General features: G+C 35.5%; 2 protein-coding genes across 5 annotated transcripts in view; one reads left to right on the plus strand and one right to left on the minus strand.

Annotated features, from left to right (window-relative positions):
- Positions 1 to 506: 506 nt before the first annotated feature.
- Positions 507 to 14,998, plus strand: mapk8b (mitogen-activated protein kinase 8b). Of its 3 annotated transcripts, none has more exons than XM_026223240.1 (12): positions 507 to 696; positions 2,947 to 3,126; positions 3,241 to 3,370; positions 3,847 to 3,905; positions 4,179 to 4,317; positions 5,603 to 5,768; positions 6,146 to 6,217; positions 7,556 to 7,738; positions 8,448 to 8,572; positions 8,736 to 8,799; positions 9,666 to 9,743; positions 13,719 to 13,867. In XM_026223240.1, the coding sequence occupies exons 2-12, from the start codon at positions 3,005 to 3,007 to the stop codon at positions 13,865 to 13,867; spliced, it is 1,287 nt and encodes a 428-aa protein (XP_026079025.1). In that variant the 5' UTR covers positions 507 to 696; positions 2,947 to 3,004. The 3 variants fall into 3 exon arrangements, with proteins under 3 accessions (XP_026079025.1, XP_026079026.1, XP_026079024.1); XM_026223241.1 differs by lacking the exon at positions 6,146 to 6,217 and adding an exon at positions 6,453 to 6,524 and having other exon boundaries at positions 508 to 696; positions 13,714 to 14,998; XM_026223239.1 differs by lacking the exon at positions 6,146 to 6,217 and adding an exon at positions 6,453 to 6,524 and having other exon boundaries at positions 508 to 696; positions 13,719 to 14,998.
- A 2,934-nt stretch (positions 14,999 to 17,932) lies between these two features.
- Positions 17,933 to 21,629, minus strand: part of arhgap22b (Rho GTPase activating protein 22b) — a 26,233-nt gene continuing 22,536 nt past the window's right edge. For both annotated transcript variants that reach the window (XM_026223242.1, XM_026223243.1), the window contains 2 exons: positions 21,139 to 21,629; positions 17,933 to 19,762 (listed from right to left, as the gene is read on the minus strand). The exon at positions 21,139 to 21,629 is cut by the window's right edge and continues 353 nt beyond it. In XM_026223242.1, the coding sequence (XP_026079027.1) occupies positions 19,540 to 19,762; positions 21,139 to 21,629 (714 nt within the window). In that variant the 3' untranslated portion in view covers positions 17,933 to 19,539. The remainder of the gene's footprint in view (positions 19,763 to 21,138) is intronic.

Here is a 21,629-nt window from a genome sequence, read left to right on the forward strand (position 1 = left end):
TATATATATATATATATTTATTTATTTATTTATTTATTTATTTATTTATTTATTTGAATAATCCAATTATTTTTAACCCTAAAATATATTTAAATGAACCCATATTTAATTAGATAAAGTCTCGTTTGCATACTAAACATTCCAGAACATGCGTAATACAAAACAGCTGTCGTAATGTAGATAATGTCATTAAATAAGTGGATATTTTTACCCCATTCACTGGTGTTTTTTTTTTTTATTAAAATCTTGATACTGCGTCATTCCGGTCTGTAGGTGAACAATTTATATATATATATATATATATATATATATATATATATATATATATATATATATATATATATATATATATATATATATATATATATATATATATATATATTTGTTTTGTTTTATGTAGTGGTGAACGAAAGCCTAACCATTGACTTTTTTCACATATAATAAACACCGCGACGACGTCGAGGAAAACACAGAAACTGCTCACGTCACGTCCACGCAGAGACTCAGTGACGTAGTACGCAAGTGTCCGCTCTCCGCAGCTCAAGGCCTGCCAGTGGACGGAAGCTCAGTGCGCGCAGAGCTAGTGTCTTCAAGAGAAAAACAAGACGAATACAACATACCGCGGTGCTCAGAGTGTAGAAGACGCCAGAGCTGTTCTTAACCTGCTCTTGAGCTGGCTCTGTATCTTCTGAGAGGGTGAGTAAACAGCAGTTTAACCGCTGATGTTTGTGAGGTGTGTTGTGGGGGAGGGTAACGCTAACGCTAGTTTGTTCCAGTAACACCACAGTAAACACTCGCGCGTTTAAACTGGTTATTTAGTTGAATTAACATCTTGGTGTGTTCTTTAATTTAGTGGACATCATTGTGTTTTACATATCGATATGACACATGAGCTAATTCTGGTACCGTGGTACATTAATGGTATATTAGTACCGTGGTACTGTATGTTTACCACACGACGATTGGTATACTATGACACGTCCATAGTGTTTTTGGTATTAAATCATTGTAAATCTACTCTTTAGTCAGTATGCAGGTGTCCTGATGTCCACGTCTCACATTGGCTGTGTCTCAAACCTCCTTGACAGCATTGTGTGTGATGTTTCAGAGAAGGTTCTGGAGCTTTGAGAGGCATAACTCACTCAGCTCTGGTCGTGCAGATAGTCTTTCATTGCTTAAACCGGTTTGGATTCGATTTGGATTGAGTGGGATGTACTCTGTGGAGGTTTGAGGAGTCCGAGCGGAGAAAGAGAGGTGTTTGGTTGAGGATGATGAATTCAGGGCATTCGGGTGCGGTTCTGCATGTTATTTTAGGAGATGATTGACACTTTCCATTCGCATTGATGTTTAAGAATGCAACATCTGAAGTACGAATTAAAATGCAAAGTCCTGAGCACTCAAGTATGGACCATTAAACACAGTGTGCTGAAATTAGTGATAAAATAATAATTGGCAACATATTTGATTTATTGATTAATAATCGATAAATTGATCAGTAGTGAATAAAATATTTCTAAGGACAAAATGCATCTGAAATATAGTGGAGGACACAGACTGAGTGGTAGATGTTAACATTTAGTCTGGGCTTAAAAAAAAAATAAAATCTGCCAAAATAAATTAAAAACACTTCTGTAAGGATGTGTTAAATTGATAAGAAGTGATACCAAAGATTTATATTGTTAGAAAATATTTATATTTTGAATAAATGCTGTTCTTTTTAACTTTTTATTTATCAAAGAATCCTGGAAAAAAGTATTGAACTTTCCAAAAAAAAAAAAAAATGTTATAACATTTTGCAAGATTACGTTTTAGTTTTCAGTTTTCTGTTTTTTCAATTAAATAAATGTGTTTGTGTGTGTGTTATAATAGATAACATAAAAATTACAGTCTAAATCTTATGCAATTTAATATTTTACGATCGTGAATTGTACAGATTTACAGTTGTACTGTATGCAGTACTCTTCTTATTTTGAAATGTAAAGCGCTATATGAATAAATGTGACTTAACACTGTTCCTGTTTTAAATATGTATTTCTGCTTCAAGTCACTATAACGCTTTTTAGCTCAGATTTTGTCTGAATTGCACAGACTTTCATGGCAGCACATGAAGAAAATATATAGATAATGTGCACTTTTCATGACATTCAATGTTTAGCTTGATAGTAATGCATATTTTCCACTGAACTAAAATTGTTATAATATGTATCATTGACTGGCAAAAAAAAAAAAAAAAGTCTTAGATCACAATAACCATAGTAATGCACCTCAATACCATAGTAAAATTTAACGGTTTCTAGGTATTTGTATGAAAAATACAGGTAATGTAATTGCACAAACATAAAAAACACTAATTAGATTCCATTACTCCTTTAATACATTTACTTCATGTACACATAAATAATATAATAAAATATCCCACATTATTGGCACAATACCATGGTTTAGTTAGTGTTTCTACAGTAAAATCATAGTAAACGATGGCGATTTGTAGACTGAAAAGCCTTCTGACTGTAACATTGTCAGCGATGCATATCACAATAATTATCGTCATTGTTTTAACGCCCAGCACTAGTCGTGAAAGATCATTAAACTAGTCGAATGGCACCGTTAGACTTAACCCTATACAAATACAAATCGCGTTTAATCATTGCAATATGCAAACTGTTCCTCTTTTATACATATTCACCAAAATTAACAAATATTAGATAAATATACAAAATTGCATTCCTAGTTGCACTGCTCTGTTGCATTATTTTAGTCTAGGACCGAAATAAATGCAATTTGATTATTAACCGAACTTTGAAGGCAAAGTTGTTTTGAAAGTGTGCTTTATTGGCAAACCACATAATTTTTTAAAAATTTATTTTCAACGGCATGACCGAAACAAATGCAGGACCTGGTTAAAATGCACTCATGAATTTCTTTCTTTTGTTTTTGTCTCTTCAGATTTTTGGAGGGGAAGTTCTTCTTGAATGCCCAAGACGCAGTCAGCACGGTTTTCAGCATGAACAGGAATAAGCGTGAGAAGGAATACTACAGCTTAGATGTAGGAGACTCCACGTTCACCGTTTTGAAGCGCTATCAGAATCTAAGACCGATCGGATCTGGAGCACAAGGCATCGTCTGGTGAGTTCAGTCGATTTATTATCAGCCTGTAAAATATGCAAGAAACTCATCGTTGTTAAGACGGCTCATGATAGTAAGTGTGGTGAATGAAAGCTTTTTCTCTCTGTCTTCTAGCTCTGCGTACGACCATGTCCTTGAACGAAATGTTGCAATTAAGAAACTTAGCCGACCCTTCCAGAACCAAACCCACGCGAAACGAGCCTATAGAGAGCTGGTCCTGATGAAATGCGTCAACCACAAAAATGTAAGACATGTTTTGCTCGGTCTCTGTCTGTGTGTCTGTAAACTGCTGAAGCCTCATTTGCAAACCAAGGCAATCAAAAACATAGCAATATTGTTAAATATTATTGCGTACATCCTTCAGAAGTCATCCTCGTGTGCTGATTTGCTGCTCATGAAAGCATTTCTGATTATCATCAATGTTGAAAGCAGTTGTGCGTGATGTGTTTTATATTTCAAGATTCAGGACAGTTCAAAAGAAAACCATTTATTTGAAATAGAAATCTTTTGGTAGAGTTATAAATGTAATTACAGTCACTTAGTTTAATGCATCCTTGTTGAATAAAAGGATCTATTTCTTGAAAAATAAAAATGTACTGATTCTAAACTTACATTATATTTAATTTTGTAAAATTGTTGTTCTTGTAATCATAGATCAGCTTTTATGCAGTATAATTTTTTATTTTTTTTTATTATTAAAATTTTGCTTTCATTTGTCAGATCATTGGCTTACTGAATGTGTTCACGCCTCAGAAGACACTTGAAGAATTCCAGGATGTGTGAGTTATTTCTGCTGAGATTTAAACATGGGATTAGAATGGATGTGAAAGGTCCTTTGGCTTGTCAAATCTGTTAAACATAATATATATTTGCCCTAGGATTAACTCAAGTGGGTTAAATAAAGAGATGTAACTTACAAGCTACTGATAGTTTGCTCATGTACAGTATGTACAGTAGATGCCACTGAGAAATGCATCTTGTAAGTCATGCATGACTCCCAGATCTGTGTTTGCATGCTTGTTGATTGGTGTTCATGCGTCTCCTGTCTGCAGGTATCTGGTGATGGAGCTGATGGATGCTAACCTGTGCCAGGTCATTCAGATGGAGCTGGACCACGAGAGACTCTCGTACCTGCTTTATCAGATGCTCTGCGGCATCAAACACCTACACGCTGCTGGCATCATACACCGGGTACACACACACACACACACACACACAGTCCAGTCCTACAATTTCAGCAGCAGCAACAAGTCCAGAACCCGTATCTCTATATTTCAAAACCAGATGAACTGGTTTGCTGTCTGCTTTATACATGTTTAAAATAATAACAAAATATAAAATACTCTCCCTCTGTAAAAGCACTAGAAAGACTAATGCAATGCTGTTGTCAGTAAAGTTTAAGTTTTATAATTTACTGGAGTTTTCAAGCTTTTGATGCTAAGGACCCCCAAGTAGGACAATCGCCTACAAGAGACAATATTTTATAAACCTATTTATACTTATAACAGTTAAGCACGTGGTTTCTGACCATAAATATAAAAATAATCTATGAAAATATTTTTAAAATGTATATGTAGTATTAAAACAAAATCATATATATATATATATATATATATATATATATATATATATATATATATATATATATATATATATATATATATATATATATATATATTTTTTTTTTTACTTTTGAATTAAATGACACTAATTTGTATTTATATTTTAAGCACTTTATATATTTATCTTGAAATAAATTTATAATCTACATTTCCCTCTACTCTGATGTGATCAAAATTTGTCCAATAAAAAAAAAAATGATTAAGACAGTGTTCATGTAGGGGGTGATGGCTATAAATGTTGCCTAGTTTGGTGGCTTACAAGCTTTTTAGGACAAAACCCATGTTTCTAAGGGTTCTATGATTTATAAAAATAATAAAAAAAGTTATATTAAACAATTTTGCTATGTTTTTATTTTAACAGAAACATTTGTGGTGAATCATGTTGTTTGGCACAAAAATGAAAGGAATTGTTCAATTTGTATTTAATTGCATTTAAAAAAAATATTATTTGGTGTGTTTTCTGCTTTCTCTTGATTGCCACAGTTTTTAGTATAAAGTTTCATTATTATAATTGTTATTTTTTTTGGCGACACAGAATTTCATCGGGTCCTATTATTGTACAATTTCTAAAAAAAAAGCAATTAATTTGTTAAACTTTCAATAGATTAAACTTTCTTTTTGTTTATTTAAAATTAAATTAAACCAGATATATTGAAACAGAAATTTGTAAAAATAAAATGGATTTTGGGAAGTTCATAGGGCACTAAAAATTTAATTTTTGTAACACTTAAATTTTTTAAATTGCATTGTAAATTAAGCTATAATAATAATAATAAAAAAACACCTCAAGAGCCTAGTTTTCAAACTGTGCGAATGTGACGTCCCTTCTGACCCCTGACCTCTTCTCTCATCAGGATCTGAAGCCCAGTAACATAGTAGTGAAATCAGACTGTACTCTGAAGATCCTGGACTTCGGTCTGGCCCGGACGGCTGCCACCGGCCTCCTCATGACTCCTTACGTGGTGACACGCTACTACCGCGCTCCCGAGGTCATTCTGGGCATGGGTTACCAAGCCAATGGTGAGTGCTCCCCTGATGTCACGGCTTTGCAGCATGCCCACGTAAAGAGTCCCACACGAACACATCCACCACAAATGGCTGTGGTTTGTTAATGTTAAAGCCCCTTGAGGAAACTAGTTTGGAGTGGTTTCTGCATGCACAAGCACACTGGATGGGTTTGCCTGTAGCACTGAGCATCTAGATTGGAAAAGCATTAGTCACTGAGTCTTACTTGGGAAGTGAAAGGGGTTCAATCAATGCTGAGGCCAAAAATGCTGAGTTTTGGTCCTGGATGGTAGCGCTGAGGAAAAATTGGCATGGACAAATCTCAAGCAGTCGCGCTGCCCTTTATGCTTTGCTTATTTCTTCTCTTTTTCCTCTATGCTACACTGGTTTAGTGGATATTTGGGCTGTGGGCTGTATTATGGCAGAGATGGTGCGGCACAAAATCCTTTTTCCAGGGAGGGACTGTATCCTTGTTCGGCCTCTAGTTGTTTGCTTGGAGTTTGCTGGGCCTCTTGGATGTCCGTGTCTTGCTCTGTTATTGGGCGTTGTTATCCTGCCTGACGCACACTGAGATGTTTGCATCCACATCAATGCACCCCTGTTCCTTCTATACGTGTGTGTGTGCTTGTATTTCTGTTTTATTGTTTTTCATTTGTTCGATTTTTGCCATTTTAATTTGGTGGTCATTTCATGTTTCAGTTGATGTCTGGTCTGTTGGCTGCATCATGGCTGAAATGGTCAGAGGTAGTGTGTTGTTTCCCGGCACAGACCGTATCCTTACCTGCTCGTCTTTACTGTCCCATTGTGTGTGTGTGTGTGTTTGGTTGGTTGTTTTTATTTCACTTACTTTACCCTTGATATGTGTTTTGCCATTGATGTGCAAGACCTGATAAAAAGAAGGTTAATACATTTCATATTTGTGATAGAAAGTAAACAAAAACAAACAAAAGTATTTGTTTTCTTGCACATGAAAGTGTCAGGAGTTTTATTCAGACACATGGTTAACACAGACCATAGTAAAAATCCCTCAGTTTGTTCTGTGTGTGTGTGTGTGCAGCTCTAAGCAGCATTGTTTTATGCATTTCTTTTAATTTTAAGCAGAGTAGAGAGAGCGAGAGAAAAAAAAAGATCATTTATAATTCTAAATATTACACAACACCCATAACTGCTTAATTATGCATACATATATTTCATATAATATTTTTTCCATAATATTTATTTATATATTTTAGGTTACATTTTTATGTATATTTTCTCCCGAATAAATTATAGAATTTATTCTACCACCATATTTTGAAGGTTTATTTGCCTATATATATATATATATATTTTTTTTTATGTATTTGCCTATATATATATAATATATAGAAAACTGTTATTTTGAATTTTAATATTTCACAATATTTCAGTTTTTATGATCAATGTAGCCTTGATGAGCAGAAATTACTTCATCCAAAAAAACAAAAGCAAGTTTAAATAAATACAAATGTCAAATATATACACATTTACTATGTTTAAATGATTAATAACAAAAAAATTTAGATATTTCACACACGCACACACAAGCTATGTGTACATATATGCACGCACTCACACACATTTGTGTTAATATAACATTTTCACTTTCAGTGGGGACTGAAAAAGACTTTACACGTCACACCAGATCAGGGAAATGTTACGTGCTACATTCATTGTTAACGTAATTAAATAGGTAGACTGCTCAACTAAGTGAAACAGTATATGTATGTGACTTGGCAGTCAGGTAAGAAACTGCGTAGTTTTCCTTAGCTTGTGATCTGAAGACATCGACCAGTGGAACAAGGTGATCGAGCAGCTGGGCACGCCGTCTCAGGAGTTCATGCTGAAGCTCAACCAGTCCGTGAGGACGTATGTGGAGAACCGGCCCCGCTACGCTGGATACAGCTTTGAGAAGCTCTTCCCAGACGTGCTCTTCCCTGCAGACTCCGACCACAACAAACTGAAGGGTGAGGGATACTTCTGTAACATTTCGACCTGTTGTAAAACCTTGCTGTATTTTTATAGCACCCTGTTACTCTGTAAATATTGATTTTTTTTTTTTTTTTTTGTAGCCCGCTATTAGAAACGGAGAGTTCTGATTGGATGAGCCACGTTCAAAATGCCATAATCAGATACATGCTTGTTGCAAATATTGTTTTATTTATAATTGTGATTTATTTATTAAAAATGGTACCTATCAGTATATGTATGGCTGGGTATTGTCCAAAAATGTTCGATACTGATACAGTGACTTCGATAACAATACTTTTTTTCGATACCAGTTTTCTTAAATTAGTTTTAACAAGATTACAATACACACTACCTCAAAAAAACACTTCTGTGTTTAGTTCTGTACATAAACCTCACACAGTATTATATAATATTACATATTATATAATGTATATGATTTTCATAAGATTCTGGCTATATTTTTAAAGATCTTTAACAGTGTTAAAATGACTGTAATCCATGACTCGTTGCTTTATTTAAAGGTGCCTTTAATCCACGATTCTGCTTTGCTGAAGTCTGTTTCAGTTTGGCTTCTCCAGACGCACATTGTTGTTTGTTTCCCTTCATTAAACTCTCATCAAGTCGCAGTAATCCAAGAACAGCATGATTGTCCATGGCGAATTTCCTCTCAGTTCAGTTTCTGATTTAAATGCAATTATTTTGCAGCGAGTCAAGCACGAGACTTGTTATCCAAAATGCTGGTAATCGATGCGTCTAAACGAATCTCGGTGGACGAGGCCCTCCAGCACCCCTACATCAACGTGTGGTACGACCCGTCAGAAGTGGAAGCGGTGAGTGCTTCAGCGTTCATTATCTGTGCTGCTTGACTTCAGAGTCCAGATGGGAGCGTGCGCAGCGAGAACTCTCCAGAGAGAAGGACTGATGGTGCACCTGATGTCTTGTTTTCTTTCCTTTGTTGACGTAACTGATTGACATTCATCTGCTCTGTTTCAGCCGCCACCGGCGATCACGGATAAACAGCTAGATGAGAGAGAACACACAGTGGAAGAGTGGAAAGGTCTGCTTTTCTTGTTTAAATCCTTGATTTAAATACAATTATAATATTTAGTATCTGATAACTTAGTTATGAACAAAATTAGTTAGCTAATTACATTAATTGACTAGTTTTATATCAAGCTAATTGTATATATTTCAATATATATGTGTGTGTGTGTGTGTGTGTGTGTGTGTATGTATATATAGGTGTATATATATATATCATGTGTGTTTGTGTGTATATGTATGTATGTATGTGTGTATATATATATATATATATATATATATATATATATATATATATATATATATATATATATATATATAAATTGTCAATGGCAATTTTTTAAATAGTTTAAATCAAATTAATTTGCTCAAGCTGAAAGTATATATTACAATATATTTATTATTTCAAGAAATTTTAAAAATATCTTTTTTAATTATTTAATACATTTATGAATTAAATATTTATAATTTATTTTTACATTTATTGAATCAAAGGAATTAATTTTAAATCTAACAGTGTATATATAACTTTTTTTTTTCATGAAATTTAACAAATAAAATCATTTTTTCAATTCAAAATGTATCTAAAGTATTTAATAATGCCTATTTTTAGAATCCGTTGAATTAAATTATTTTTATATCAAGTTAATGATATTAAGCACAACTTTTATTAAAGGAAATTCAACAAAGAAGAACATTTTTTTAGTTAATTTAATAAAATTGATTTATTAAATTACATTTTGAGAATGCCAATTTTTGCATTACATTAAAATTGTTTGGATCTTGTTGGACACAAAGTGAAATAAGATTGTCACAGCATCAATGCAAAAAGATGTAATTATGAATGTAATTTTAGCTCTTCTGTATCTGTTCCCTGAGCAGAGCTGATATATAAGGAAGTGCTGGACTTGGAGGAACGGACGAAAAATGGTGTTATCCGAGGTCAACCGGCCTCGCTAGGTTAGTTTCCTCTTTGATTTATGAAGCCATCTCTGTGTTAGGCTTTTCACACAACATTAACCCCTGGGGTGTTTTAAAGCACAGGTTAAGGGTCGCTTTAAACCCTGGGTTACATTATATTCAGTTTTAAAGTCAGAAGAGTTTTCACATGCCTTATGTTAAAACAGTTAAATGTCAAGCAAATTCATTCTTGCTTAGAAAGTGGTTCATACAATGTCGAATCAACCTTATTGACTGTAAATATTCAGTTTATGAAAATCAAAAGCAACATTATTAAGACATATGTTTTGAATGATGTTTATTTTTCTCACCTGATTTTTTCTTTTTCCTTATTTGAAGCATAACACTTCATGACACTGTGGACCATGGCATTTTATTAAAAAGATTAAATTGTGAGGCAGGCATTTGTGATGCTGCTTTCGATTGGTTTGAGTCTTATCTATCAAATAGGAACATATCTGTTGAAATTGGAGAATTTTCATCATCCCCTATGCCAATCACCTGTGGGGTGCCACAGGGTTCGATTCTGGGTCCAGTTTTATTTTCTCTTTATATGCTTCCATTGAACTGAAGTTCGACAAACAAATAAATTCAGTGATCAGAGCCAGCTTTTTCCAGCTAAAGCGACTACGAAAGTTAAAGCTCTTCCTCCCCTTTCAGGATTTAGAGACTGTAATTCACACTTTTATTTCCTCAGACTTAATTTATTGCAATGTTTTGTATGCTGGAATTAGTCAGTCATCACTAGAGATCAACCGATATGGATTTTTTTTAGTGCTGATGCAGATACTGATTTTTTTCCATCAGCCTTAGCCGATGACCAATCAATTTACATCATAAAAATGACACAATGATACCAAATGTTACAAGTTCAATATAAAGAAAGGAACATTTATTGAACTTAATATGGATGGGTGTACTGCATATAGTTAACTGTGCAAGGGTAAAAGGCTTTCATCAACATCTACAACACAGCCTTAATGACGCAAATACTTGAAGAATAAATATTTTTTTCCTTTTATTCTTGCCAATTTTAATGAATAACCAATAAAATGGCTAAAGTGAAAGGAGTCTCTTCAAATAAAGAGTTTGTTGTTTACATTACTCCAGTAGGTGGCATAAATAGACTGTTATTTTTTTCATTTATTTAAGAAGACTCGAGATTCATAAAAACAACTGTGAATCATCCATTAATTAAACAGGAATTTATGAATGAGACTGAATTAATTTTAAACGTTTTTGAATTAATGTTTCAAATTAGTATAAATTTTTTCAAAACAAAAACGACTTTAAACCAAATAGATTCTCAGTCTTAACCTCATGCGCATTGCAACTGCATCGCCTCTTTTATGAGCATGCGTCCAAACCTCAGCCAGCTGGTCACTGAATAAAACTCCTACAAACACCACGGAAACATGTCGGCAACTCTGCGTTATTTAATCCTATGACCAGTGTTCGTAACAGCTGCCATATGCATATGGATAGCCTATAACTTATCTATTTGAAGCTCGCTAAATACAATGACAAGCAGTTTTACAAACGAGACATTCGGCATATGTGTTTTCCATTTTGAACCACAAACTTTCTTAGCTATAGCACGCACATACAGAGCAACGTGTTTCCACTTTCAAAGTCTATGGCAATATTTCAGCTAAGTCGAACAGTTAAACAATGCTTTGAAAGTTTAAAACTTACCAGAGCAGGCTTCCTCCACTCTCCAGCAACACAGAACTGCCTGTGGACTCCTGTCTGTAAATAATGCCGGGGAAAAAAAAACTATCGGTGAACGCAGCATCCACCTGTTGCCCGATGCCGATACACGTAAAACCCTCAAAAATCGGCCCGATATATCGGTCGATCCCTAGTCATCACTCTCACTATTACAGATATTCCAAAAGGCTGTTGCTTGTTTTTTGACTGGGACAAAAAAGAGAGAACATATTTCACCTATACAGGCCTCTCTCCATTGGCTTCCTGTGAAACAAACAATTGATTTCAAGGTTTTAACATGTGTTTAAAGCTCTATATGGACTTGCCCCAAACTATATATCAGAACTTCGGAGTTTCGATTCTCTTTAGAGATCACTCATATCTTCAGTCCAGCTGTTTTTAAATGCCCCGGAATTTGTTGAAAACAAAAGGCAATAGGTCTTTTCCCCTCTATGCTCCATAACTTTTGAACACACTACCCTTAACTATCAGAGCTTCTCCTACATTAAGCCTTTTTAAAGTATCAATTTAAACTTTATATATTGCAGCCAAACTTTATAAAATCACAACACAGCACTGCATACTGACAGAAAAAACACAGAATTGTTGACATTTTTGCACATTTATTAATTTTTAAACTGAAATATCACATGGGACTAAGTATTAAGACCCTTTGCTCAGTATTTAGTAGAAGCACACTTTTGATTTAATACAGCCATATGTCTTTTTGGGAAAGATGCAACAAGTTTTTCACACCTGGATTTGGGGATCCTCTGCCATTCCTCCTTGCAGATTCTCTCCAGTTCTGTCAGGTTGGATGGTAAATGTTGGTGGACAGCCATTTTCAAGTCTCTCCAGAGATGCTCAATTGGGTTTAAGTCAGGGCTCTGGCTGGGCCATTCAAGAACAGTCACAGAGTTGTGCCTTCGGCCCAGTTGGAAGTCCGGATCACTCTGGAGAAGACTTTAGTCCAGGATATCCCTGTACTTGGCCGCATTCATCTTTCCCTCGATTGCAACCAGGCGTCCAGTCCCTGTTGCTAAAACACCCCCTCAGCATGATGCTGCCACCACCATGCTTCACTGTTGGGACTGTATTGGACGGGTGATGAGCAGTGCCTGGTTTTCTCCACACATACCGCTTAGAATTAAGGCCAAAAAGTTCTATCTTGGTCTCATCAGACCAGAGAATCCTTCAGGTGTTTTTTAGCAAACTCCATGGGGGCTTTCATGTGTCTTGCACTGAGGAGAGGCTTCCGTTGGGTCACTCTGCCATAAAGCCCCGACTGGTGGAGGGCTGCAGTGATGACTGACTTTCTACAACTTTCTCCGACCTCCCGACTGAATCTCTGGAGCTCAGCCGCAGTGATATTTGGGTTCTTCTTTACCTCTCTCACCAAGGCTCTTCTCCCCCGATAGCTCAGTTCGGCCGGGCAGCCAGCTCTAGGAAGGGTTCTGGTCAACCCAAACGTCTCCCATTTAAAGATTATGGAGGCCACTGTGCTTTTAGGAACCTTAAGTGAAGCAGACATTTCTTGTAACCTTGGCCAGATCTGTATCTTGCCACAATTTTGTCTCTGAGCTCTTCAGGCAGTTCCACTCCTGATTCTCATTTGCTCAGACATGCACTGTGAGCTGTAAGGTCTTATATAGACAGGTGTGTGGCTTTCCTAATCAAGTCCAATCAGTTTTATCAAACACAGCTGGACTCAAATTAACGTGTAGGAACCATCTCAAGGATGATCAGAGTTAAATGAGTGTCACAGCAAAGGGTCTGAATACTTATGACCATGTGATATTTCAGTTTTTGTTTTTTAATAAATCTGCAAAAATGTCAACAATTTTGTGTTTTTCTGTCAATATGGGGTGCTGTGTGTACATTTGAGGAAAAAAAGAACTTAAATGAGTTAAGCAAATGGCTGCAATATAACAAAGAGTGAAAAATTTAAGGGTGTCTGAATACCTTCCGTACCCACTGTAGATAACAATTGTTTAAATGATCTTTTTATGATTGGACTGAATACCATCCAGCCCTGTTATATTCGTGTGCACTTGCTCTGCTTGTGAAGCACTTTGGTCGACATTCTTGTTGTTTTAATGTGCTATATACATAAATTTGGCCTTGACCTTAAATATAATTTGAGGAAACCAAATGCCTTCTTACCCAGTCTTCTGAAGTAAACGGATGCTGTAGAGGTTGCAGTATTTTTATGCGTTTCATCAGTTACCTGGCTGATAAACGTGGTTTCTGTTTCTCATAGCACAGGTGCAGCAGTGAGCAATGACTCCCACGAGCCCTCGACGTCCTCGTCCTCCACAAACGACGTCTCGTCCATGTCCACTGACCCCACCCTGACCTCGGACACAGACAGCAGTCAGGAGGCGCCCGCAGGACCGCTGGGCTGCTGCAGATGACCGTCCTCCTCCTCCCCACTTCCACCCATCACACCTATCTCCTGTCTTTCTTTCTCAAACTCACACCTTCTTTTGAATTGACAAAGTGTGAGAGGTAAGAGTTTTTGAGGGCATCTTCAGAGCTCTTCCTCCAAACCAGCATTTCTTTGATTGCTTTAGTTTTTTGCATCTGATTGAAGCTACTTCTCCGGCATCTTGCCATTTGGATGTGGAATGATTTGAGTTTACTTGTAAAGATGAATGGGGAATATATTTTTGAGATGTTTTATTTTATTTTTTAGTGTTACGGCACATCCATTTTTTTTTTTTTGGGGATGAATGAGTGTTTCTTCACTGTTACTGCTGTTTTGGAGTCAGCGGTGTGTAAAATCAGAGTGTGTTCGGCGGCAGAGTTGGTTTTTAATATGACATGTGTATTTAACCACGATTTTAGATGGACGAAAAACACTTTTTAAAGTGCTTTAAGGGTCTGTAAGCTACTCTTTTCTCTTTCTAATGTCATTGCACGACTGACTTCACGTAGTATGCTCTCTGTAAAAACATGTTTGGGTTTTCAAACGTCACCGTAGGTAATCTAGTCTGTACATATTTCAACTTGAAACAAAGTAACCCACAGCTTTCAGCACACTTCAACACTGTACAGCCTGATGTAAAGGTTTCATTATATGATATGGAACTGAAATTGGGTATTTGGCCCATGCATATGAAACGCTTTTGAATCCAAGGGCCCTGTTTTGATCGATCGGATCATGAGTAGACGAGTGGTTCACACCTGGTGTTTTTATCCCACTCTTCTGTCCACTTTTGACCACTTCTGTTCTTTTGAGTGGAGGGTCTATGGGCCACTGTATGTGGGACTTTTCCGATTTTTTGATCTAATATTGTGAAATAAGCTTATTTACATATGAGCCCAACACCTTTTTTTTGGAAGCTATTTTTAAAACGTTTGCTGCATGGATGAAAAAAAAAAAAGAAGAAAAAAAAGGAAAATATATCAGTCAAAATTGTGCTGGGAGAAGAAAAAACAACATTAGTCACTTATAAGTTGGCAGCAAATGCCTTAAATGTAATCTGTATTCAGAACAGAACAAGATAAAAATCAGGAAATATAATTAGCTACAAAATTATAATAATTTTATTAAAAAATGTATATATACACAACCAGTCAAAAGTTTTTGAACAGTAAGATTTGATGTTTTTAAAGAATTCTGTTCTGCTCACCAAGCTTTCATTTATTCAATCCAAAATACAGCAAAAGCAGTAATATTGTGAAATATGTTTACTATTTAAAATAACTGCTTCCTATGTGAATGTGTTAAAACGTAATTTATTTCTGTGTATGTGTATGTAAATGTAAGCAAGGATGCTTTAAATTGATTAGAAAAAAATGCTGTTCTTTTGATGTACATTCATCGATGAAACCTGAAAAAAAAATCATTCTCAGCTGTTTTCAGTATGATATTAATAATAATTAATGTCTTTTTTTGAATCCTCATATTTTCATGATTTCTGAAGATCATGTGACACTGAAGACTGGAGGAATGATGCTGAAAATACAGCTGTGCATCACAGAAATAAATTACAGTTTACAATATATTCACATAGAAAGCATATATTTTAAATAGTTGAAATATTTCACAATATTCAATGCATTTTGGATCAAATAAATGCAGGCTTCGTGAGCAGAGGAGACTTTAAAAAAAAAAAAAAAGCATAAAAAATATTACTTCTCAAAAACGTTTGACTGGAATTTAAATCTAATTTAAATTCTGATGTTGCCGGGTAACAGACAGGAAATGAACTTGGGAATGTTTAAGAATGAGCTCAGTCAGCGGAGAGCAGGCGGTCTTTAGTCGCTGTTTTCGACTACCTCTGGAAGTGCTCAAAAGTGGACAAGCTCGAAACATTTAACACCCCTTTCACGCCTGTGTTAAGCGACGTCACCTTGTGTTCAGATCGAAGAAAACACATCTAAATATCAGGTGTAAACAGGGTCTTCTAGTACTTTTGAATTCACTACCAAACTGCGTCTGCCAATGCAATCTTATTCATTACACAATGAGAGAAAAAAAAAAATGCTTTCATGTTTTTTTTCATGATTTTTTTTTTTTTAATAGCATCGTTTTGATTGGAGCAATCATTCTAAATGAATAAAGTCGTATTAGATTAGAGGTTTAAAATGGAACTACTGCTTTTAATGCCTGTCTAACGCTTAAAAAAAAATCAGTATCAGATTTATTCTGATGTTTATAAAAATGTGTTTTGGAATGTAGTGTAAACAAGACGACCCTTATGAACTAAATCCATCGCTAAATTTGGAAATGCCATTTACCATTGGGTTAAAATCTACGTTTTATTATTTCGCTTTCGAAATGGAGAAAGTGCCTGAGTCCAGCGTTCATTCCTGAATGATTAGAAAGGTGAAGAAATTTGGGTGAGGTTTTTCGAAAGTAATATTGTTTATATCATGTTGGAGTGTCTATTTTTGTAGAGCATTGGATGTAGGATGTTGATTAAAAGGTCGGGGCATGTTGAGAAGATGATCTTTCATCAGATGAAGGTCTTTCATCAAAGTAATAGCAAATTGGAACATTTTTGGTATGTGTATATGGTTTGCAGCTTTATTTTGTTTATGGAAATATGCAAGATATTGCATCCAATGGTGTATGTGGGAACTACATTTCCCATGAGGCAATGCTATGGAATGTAACTGCGGGATAGCTGGGAAGTGTAGTTTGCATAACTAGAGTCATATTCTTTCATTTGAGTTGCATCCCAAAAATTCAGTTTTATCCATGTTAAGTGCTCTTAATTTTTCTTTTCCTCTCTTTAGGGAAGTTAATGAATTTAAACTTAAGATTTTTAATCGTATTTGCTTTTATCACATCTCTCAAAAATGTTAGAATTCAGATCAAAGTAGGCTTTGATGAACTACCTCACTCTAAATTTCTACAATGTTGTTTTTTTTTTTTTGTGACGTAGTTGCCCTTAAGATAGATGTTAATACGGATTTCATTATTTATTTATTTCTAAAGTGAACTATTGTCAATAGTAGGCAACGTATAGTTTTGTACATTATGTATACTGCACCTAGAGGTCAACGAATTGAAATGTAAATTTGATCTTTTTTGTTTAATTTTACTTTGTACTCATTTTTTTACAGTTCATGTGCAATACCCACTGCTGTCATGCTAGTTGTAATCAATAGCTCTAGATTTATTAGTTTTATGTACCCAGAGGTAGAGATATGTTTGGTACTGTCAGATAAATTCATGTTTTTTCTTCTTTGGCTTATATTGTCAATGTTACATAACCCATCTTACCAAAAATGAAAATCTGTGGCTGATGTTTTGCTGAAGTTGTTATGTTTAGCCACTGGACTTTGATCATCCTGGGAAGTCCCATTCAAAGCATCTGTAAAATATCATGAATTACCGACGTGTTACGATTTGGTGCTGGTATGTAATATTTGCTAGTAATGCCAGCCCAACAGTTAGTTATATATATAGCTAGCTCTGTGTGCGCTAAACAGCATACAGACGCTGAGAAGTGCACTACTACAAAGAATGCGCTGGGATCTTATGAAACCAATTGTACATGTACTGAAAATAAACACCAGTTTGAATCAGACTCCTCTGTCTCATTGCTTTTATACACCAGTGTAATATACAAGACGTTTAAAGGGTTTCTGCAGGTAAATGAAGACTTTACAAGACCGATTAAAGCAACTAAAGATTGAATGGTTTGCGTAAACATACCATTCGCATCGGAAAGTTTATTTTTTATTTTATCTGAATGGTACAAAACTTGGTAAGGTTTTGGCGTTAGGCTTTTTGTCTAATTCAAAAATGGCCGCCCTGGAAATTTCATCTAGTGGAAACTTTTGGTACTTCATACACAATGCACTTTTAAAAATATATATATATATATTAGCCTCGAATTTGGGACTTATTGTTTAGATTTGTGCAGTTTTACACACAAAACGCATTTTGGAAAATATTAAAACTTAACTTCAGCAATTATCTGCCAAATGACTTTAAAAAGAGACCAAACTTAAGTCTGTGCTCCAAAACATTGAAGATTTTTAGTCCATTTTATTTAGTCTCATTTCACAAGAGGTACATTCCTTTCCATTTGTTTAATTTATAAGTCCTTTATGAACAACCACACACCACCACAGTGACACTTGGTAACATTTCAACACAGCACAAAGTCTAATCGTCATGTATGACCACAGTATAATAGTCTAATCATGATGTATAACATCTTCACATACTCTAAATATGCATTAAAATCTATTGTAAAGGCTGTTGTTCTAGTAAAATCCAAATAGTATCCAAACGGATTGATAACTGAAACATGTTGAGCAGCAAGAAGCAGTTTGCTTGAGGGCACAGTGGTGATGTCCAGTTTCTGGGTCTCTTCTTCTTGAGATCGAACCTGAAACATTCATATCAGCAGCCTGGAAAGTTAACCGGCCATCATGCTAATATATAATATATGACCTACTATGCAGTCGGAAAACAGTTCAGAAAATGAGCTGAGTCTACAAAATCTATGACAGTTTTTGACCACTCACTTTAAGAAACATCCACAGAGCATTTCTAGTATTTCTATACACTAAAACAGTGTAAAATAAATATATAAAATTCAATCAATTGACAAAGTCACATTTCAATCCTTTTTTTTTTTTTTTTGTGGCAAAGCCGGTCACTTTGACGTTGCCGAAATACCACTAAATATGCAAGAAAACCATTTCAATGCCAAGATTTGGAGCAAGTTAGAAAAGCTTGCATGACATTTTTCAGTGAGTGAGACCTCGATAAATTCACTTTCCCACTTTATTTGTAAACTGACATGTTTTTGTAGGGCAGTGGTCTGCTTTGAAGGGACCGTTCACCCAATTTACTCCCCATCCAAAATCTAGATGAGTTTGTTTCTTCGTCAGATTTGCCGAACACAAAAGCTAAAACAAATCTAGCGTTAATATGTTTTCAACTTTGAACCTTTTTCCCAGTTTCCCAGTTTCTTCCCTGGAAGATTATAGACTAGTACTTTTTCCAGAAGACACTATTTGAAGTTGAAAACATCTTAATGATGAATTTGTTCTAGGTTTTGTCTTCTCCAGAGGTGTGGATTATTTTGTGACTGTTTGGACTCTCATTCTGACGGCACCCATTCACTGAAGAGCATCCATTGGTGAGACACTGATGCAATGCTACATTTCTCCAAATCTGATGAAAAAAACACACTCATCTACATCTTGGATGACTTAAGGGTGAGTAAGTTTTATTTTGGGGTGAACCCTTCCACGTTAACACGCTGAAGCCAGTGAATCTGCTCTAATTTTCATTCTTCCATGATATAATTTTAACCGATTTAAAGACCAGTTTCAGACGTTCTGTTTGTTTCTGTGTCACCTAAAGCTGAAACTTCTTAGAAAGTAAACGGTGTAAATCGACGTGTAAAATGGCTTTAATATATGCTACATTGCTGAAACGGTGAGTATCTCCTCGAAAATATCAACTGGTACACATTGGAAGGCCTTTAACTAGTTGTATCTTAGGACTGATTTGATGAACACCATTCATCAAATTTGTCCACGTGGTTTCTGGAGATGCCTGAGTGCTCTGGTCCATTTGGAGACTTTGGGTGCGTTCATTTGTCTTGCATTAAATGTCACTGGTACGGCTTCCCAGAGCCAGATCCCCCAGCGTGGAGAAGAAGTCTTCCATCTCTTTCTCCAGGAGGCGATTGCGGTTTTCTGCGTCCTCACGGGCCCGTTCAGAGTTTCTCAGTTTGATCTCAAGCATTCGTTTCTTTTTCCTCTCCTGTTCCATCTCTTGCTGGAGTCTCTCCATCTGCGCACACAGAGCTGAACTTGACTCTTCCAGCCTGCAGAGATGAACACAGGTGTGTGAGACGACCATACAGACATCACCCAGCACTCTTACGTCAGGGATGCTCGGGGAACGCAGCTTGAGACACACCAAAAATATTAACAATATATGAAATATTGAAATATATTAAAATCTGTTTTGTTTTGGTTTGTAAAGACAGGTCAGATTATTTTATGCTAATAATTGTGAAACATTTTATTTGTAAAACTAACATCATTCTTGTAGTGGATAAAAGTTGAGAAGAAATAAAAACGTCATTAACAGGATTTTCCTTTTTTTTTTTTTTTTTTTTTTTTTTGTTTAATAGAAAACCCCCAAAATATTCCAAAAATAATTTTGAAAAATAAAAAGTACTAAATTTTTGATATTTCTCACACAGTGTATATATATATATATATATATATATATATATATATATATATATATATATATATTGTACATTATATTTTATGAATATTATTTTGAGGTGCAAATATTTTAAAACCCCTGACTTATGAACTAAGTTTAGATTTTTAGTAAAAATTGAGATAAAAAAACTACAAATTACTTCATTAATTAATTTATTGAAGGGATACAACAATAAAACCCAAAGCCTAATTCATCACCAAAATTGAAAAATAATTAAATTCTGGGAATAAGTTACTTCTAGAGAAGCTCTACTTAAGATAGGAATCATTTCTATATCATCTACAATTATTAAAATTGTCTGTCTGTGATTTCTCGGAGGACCCATAAGTTATTTAAAAAATCCATTAAGTAATTTTCCATAGTTATTATTATTTATGTATTTTTTAATTATTCAGGCTTTTGGGAGGATTTATTTTTATTATTATTATTTATTTTTTTATGAAAATCTCTAAATGTCTTTTTTTTTCTCTAAATGTCTTTTTTTCTTTCTCTCACATAATTTAAATGACTATTTATAATGGAAATGATGTTTGTGTGTTTTATAAAAGGGGAACCTTTCAAAGGAATCATATTATTTTGGGGTGCCTCGCTTCAAAATATTTGAAAACCCTTGACATAAATCATTTATACTCCCCCCTTACCTTCTTTCAGATAATTGATCACAAAAGAAGATATTTCGAAGAACGTTGGTAACCAAAACGTTGACGGTAGCCATTGACTTCCAATGGTATGTAAATGAAAGTTCAATGGCTAGCGTCGAAAGTTTCGGTTGCCGGCATTCTTCAAAACATCTTCTTTTGTGATCAACATCTGAAGGAACCTCTTAGTAAATTATTATTTTTTTGGTACATTTTTAGTATTTCAAATCTATTTCTATTCTATTACCCAAAGTAACTTGTCCTATCTAAACAGAGCTTAAATAAAGATGTGATTTTTAAATGATTCAAAAAGCAGCAGCCTTACTTTTGAATTCTAGATTCGTAAGTCTGTTTCTGCCTCCTCAGCTCTTCTTTCAGGTCTTCCACGACGCTGGCCAGGGACGAAGGGCCCATGTTTGCATCTGAGTCTTCATCCACGACTCTAATGACCGGTGCTATGTTTCCATTATCACTGCAGGACGCACTCGCGTGGTCCTCCACAGCGCTGCTGACGTCCTCTTGCTTCTCATCCTCCTCGCTCTGAGCGCTCGCCTCCGTCTGAGGCCCGTCTTCTGTCCCTAACGGCTCGCTCCCAGAGTCTGGGACGGAGGTCTCACACGAGGAGGTGGACCACGGCGTGCTGTCCATACTCAGCACACTGCCCAGACTCGACGAAGACGTGACGTTGTCGTAGGTAGACAGTCTCTGAGAGGAGCCCGACTCCCTGGAGCGTTCGCCAGACGAGGTCCGACGGTGTCCTCTTAGTGAAGACAGACCGTTCATGAGCCAGTTCCCGCTGGAGGCTGAGGACATGTC

The sequence above is a fragment of the Carassius auratus genome, chromosome 37, assembly GCF_003368295.1.
Source record: "Carassius auratus strain Wakin chromosome 37, ASM336829v1, whole genome shotgun sequence".
Lineage (NCBI taxonomy): Eukaryota > Metazoa > Chordata > Actinopteri > Cypriniformes > Cyprinidae > Carassius > Carassius auratus.

Excerpts from the sequence above, each read along its gene's own strand:
- mapk8b (XM_026223240.1), top strand. The coding sequence starts at position 3,005 with ATGAACAGGAATAAGCGTGAGAAGGAATACTACAGCTTAGATGTAGGA. Across the intron at positions 3,127-3,240 it reads GGAGCACAAGGCATCGTCTG|CTCTGCGTACGACCATGTCC; the intron begins GTGAGTTCAGTC and ends TCTGTCTTCTAG. Across the intron at positions 9,744-13,718 it reads AGGTCAACCGGCCTCGCTAG|GTGCAGCAGTGAGCAATGAC; the intron begins GTTAGTTTCCTC and ends CTCATAGCACAG.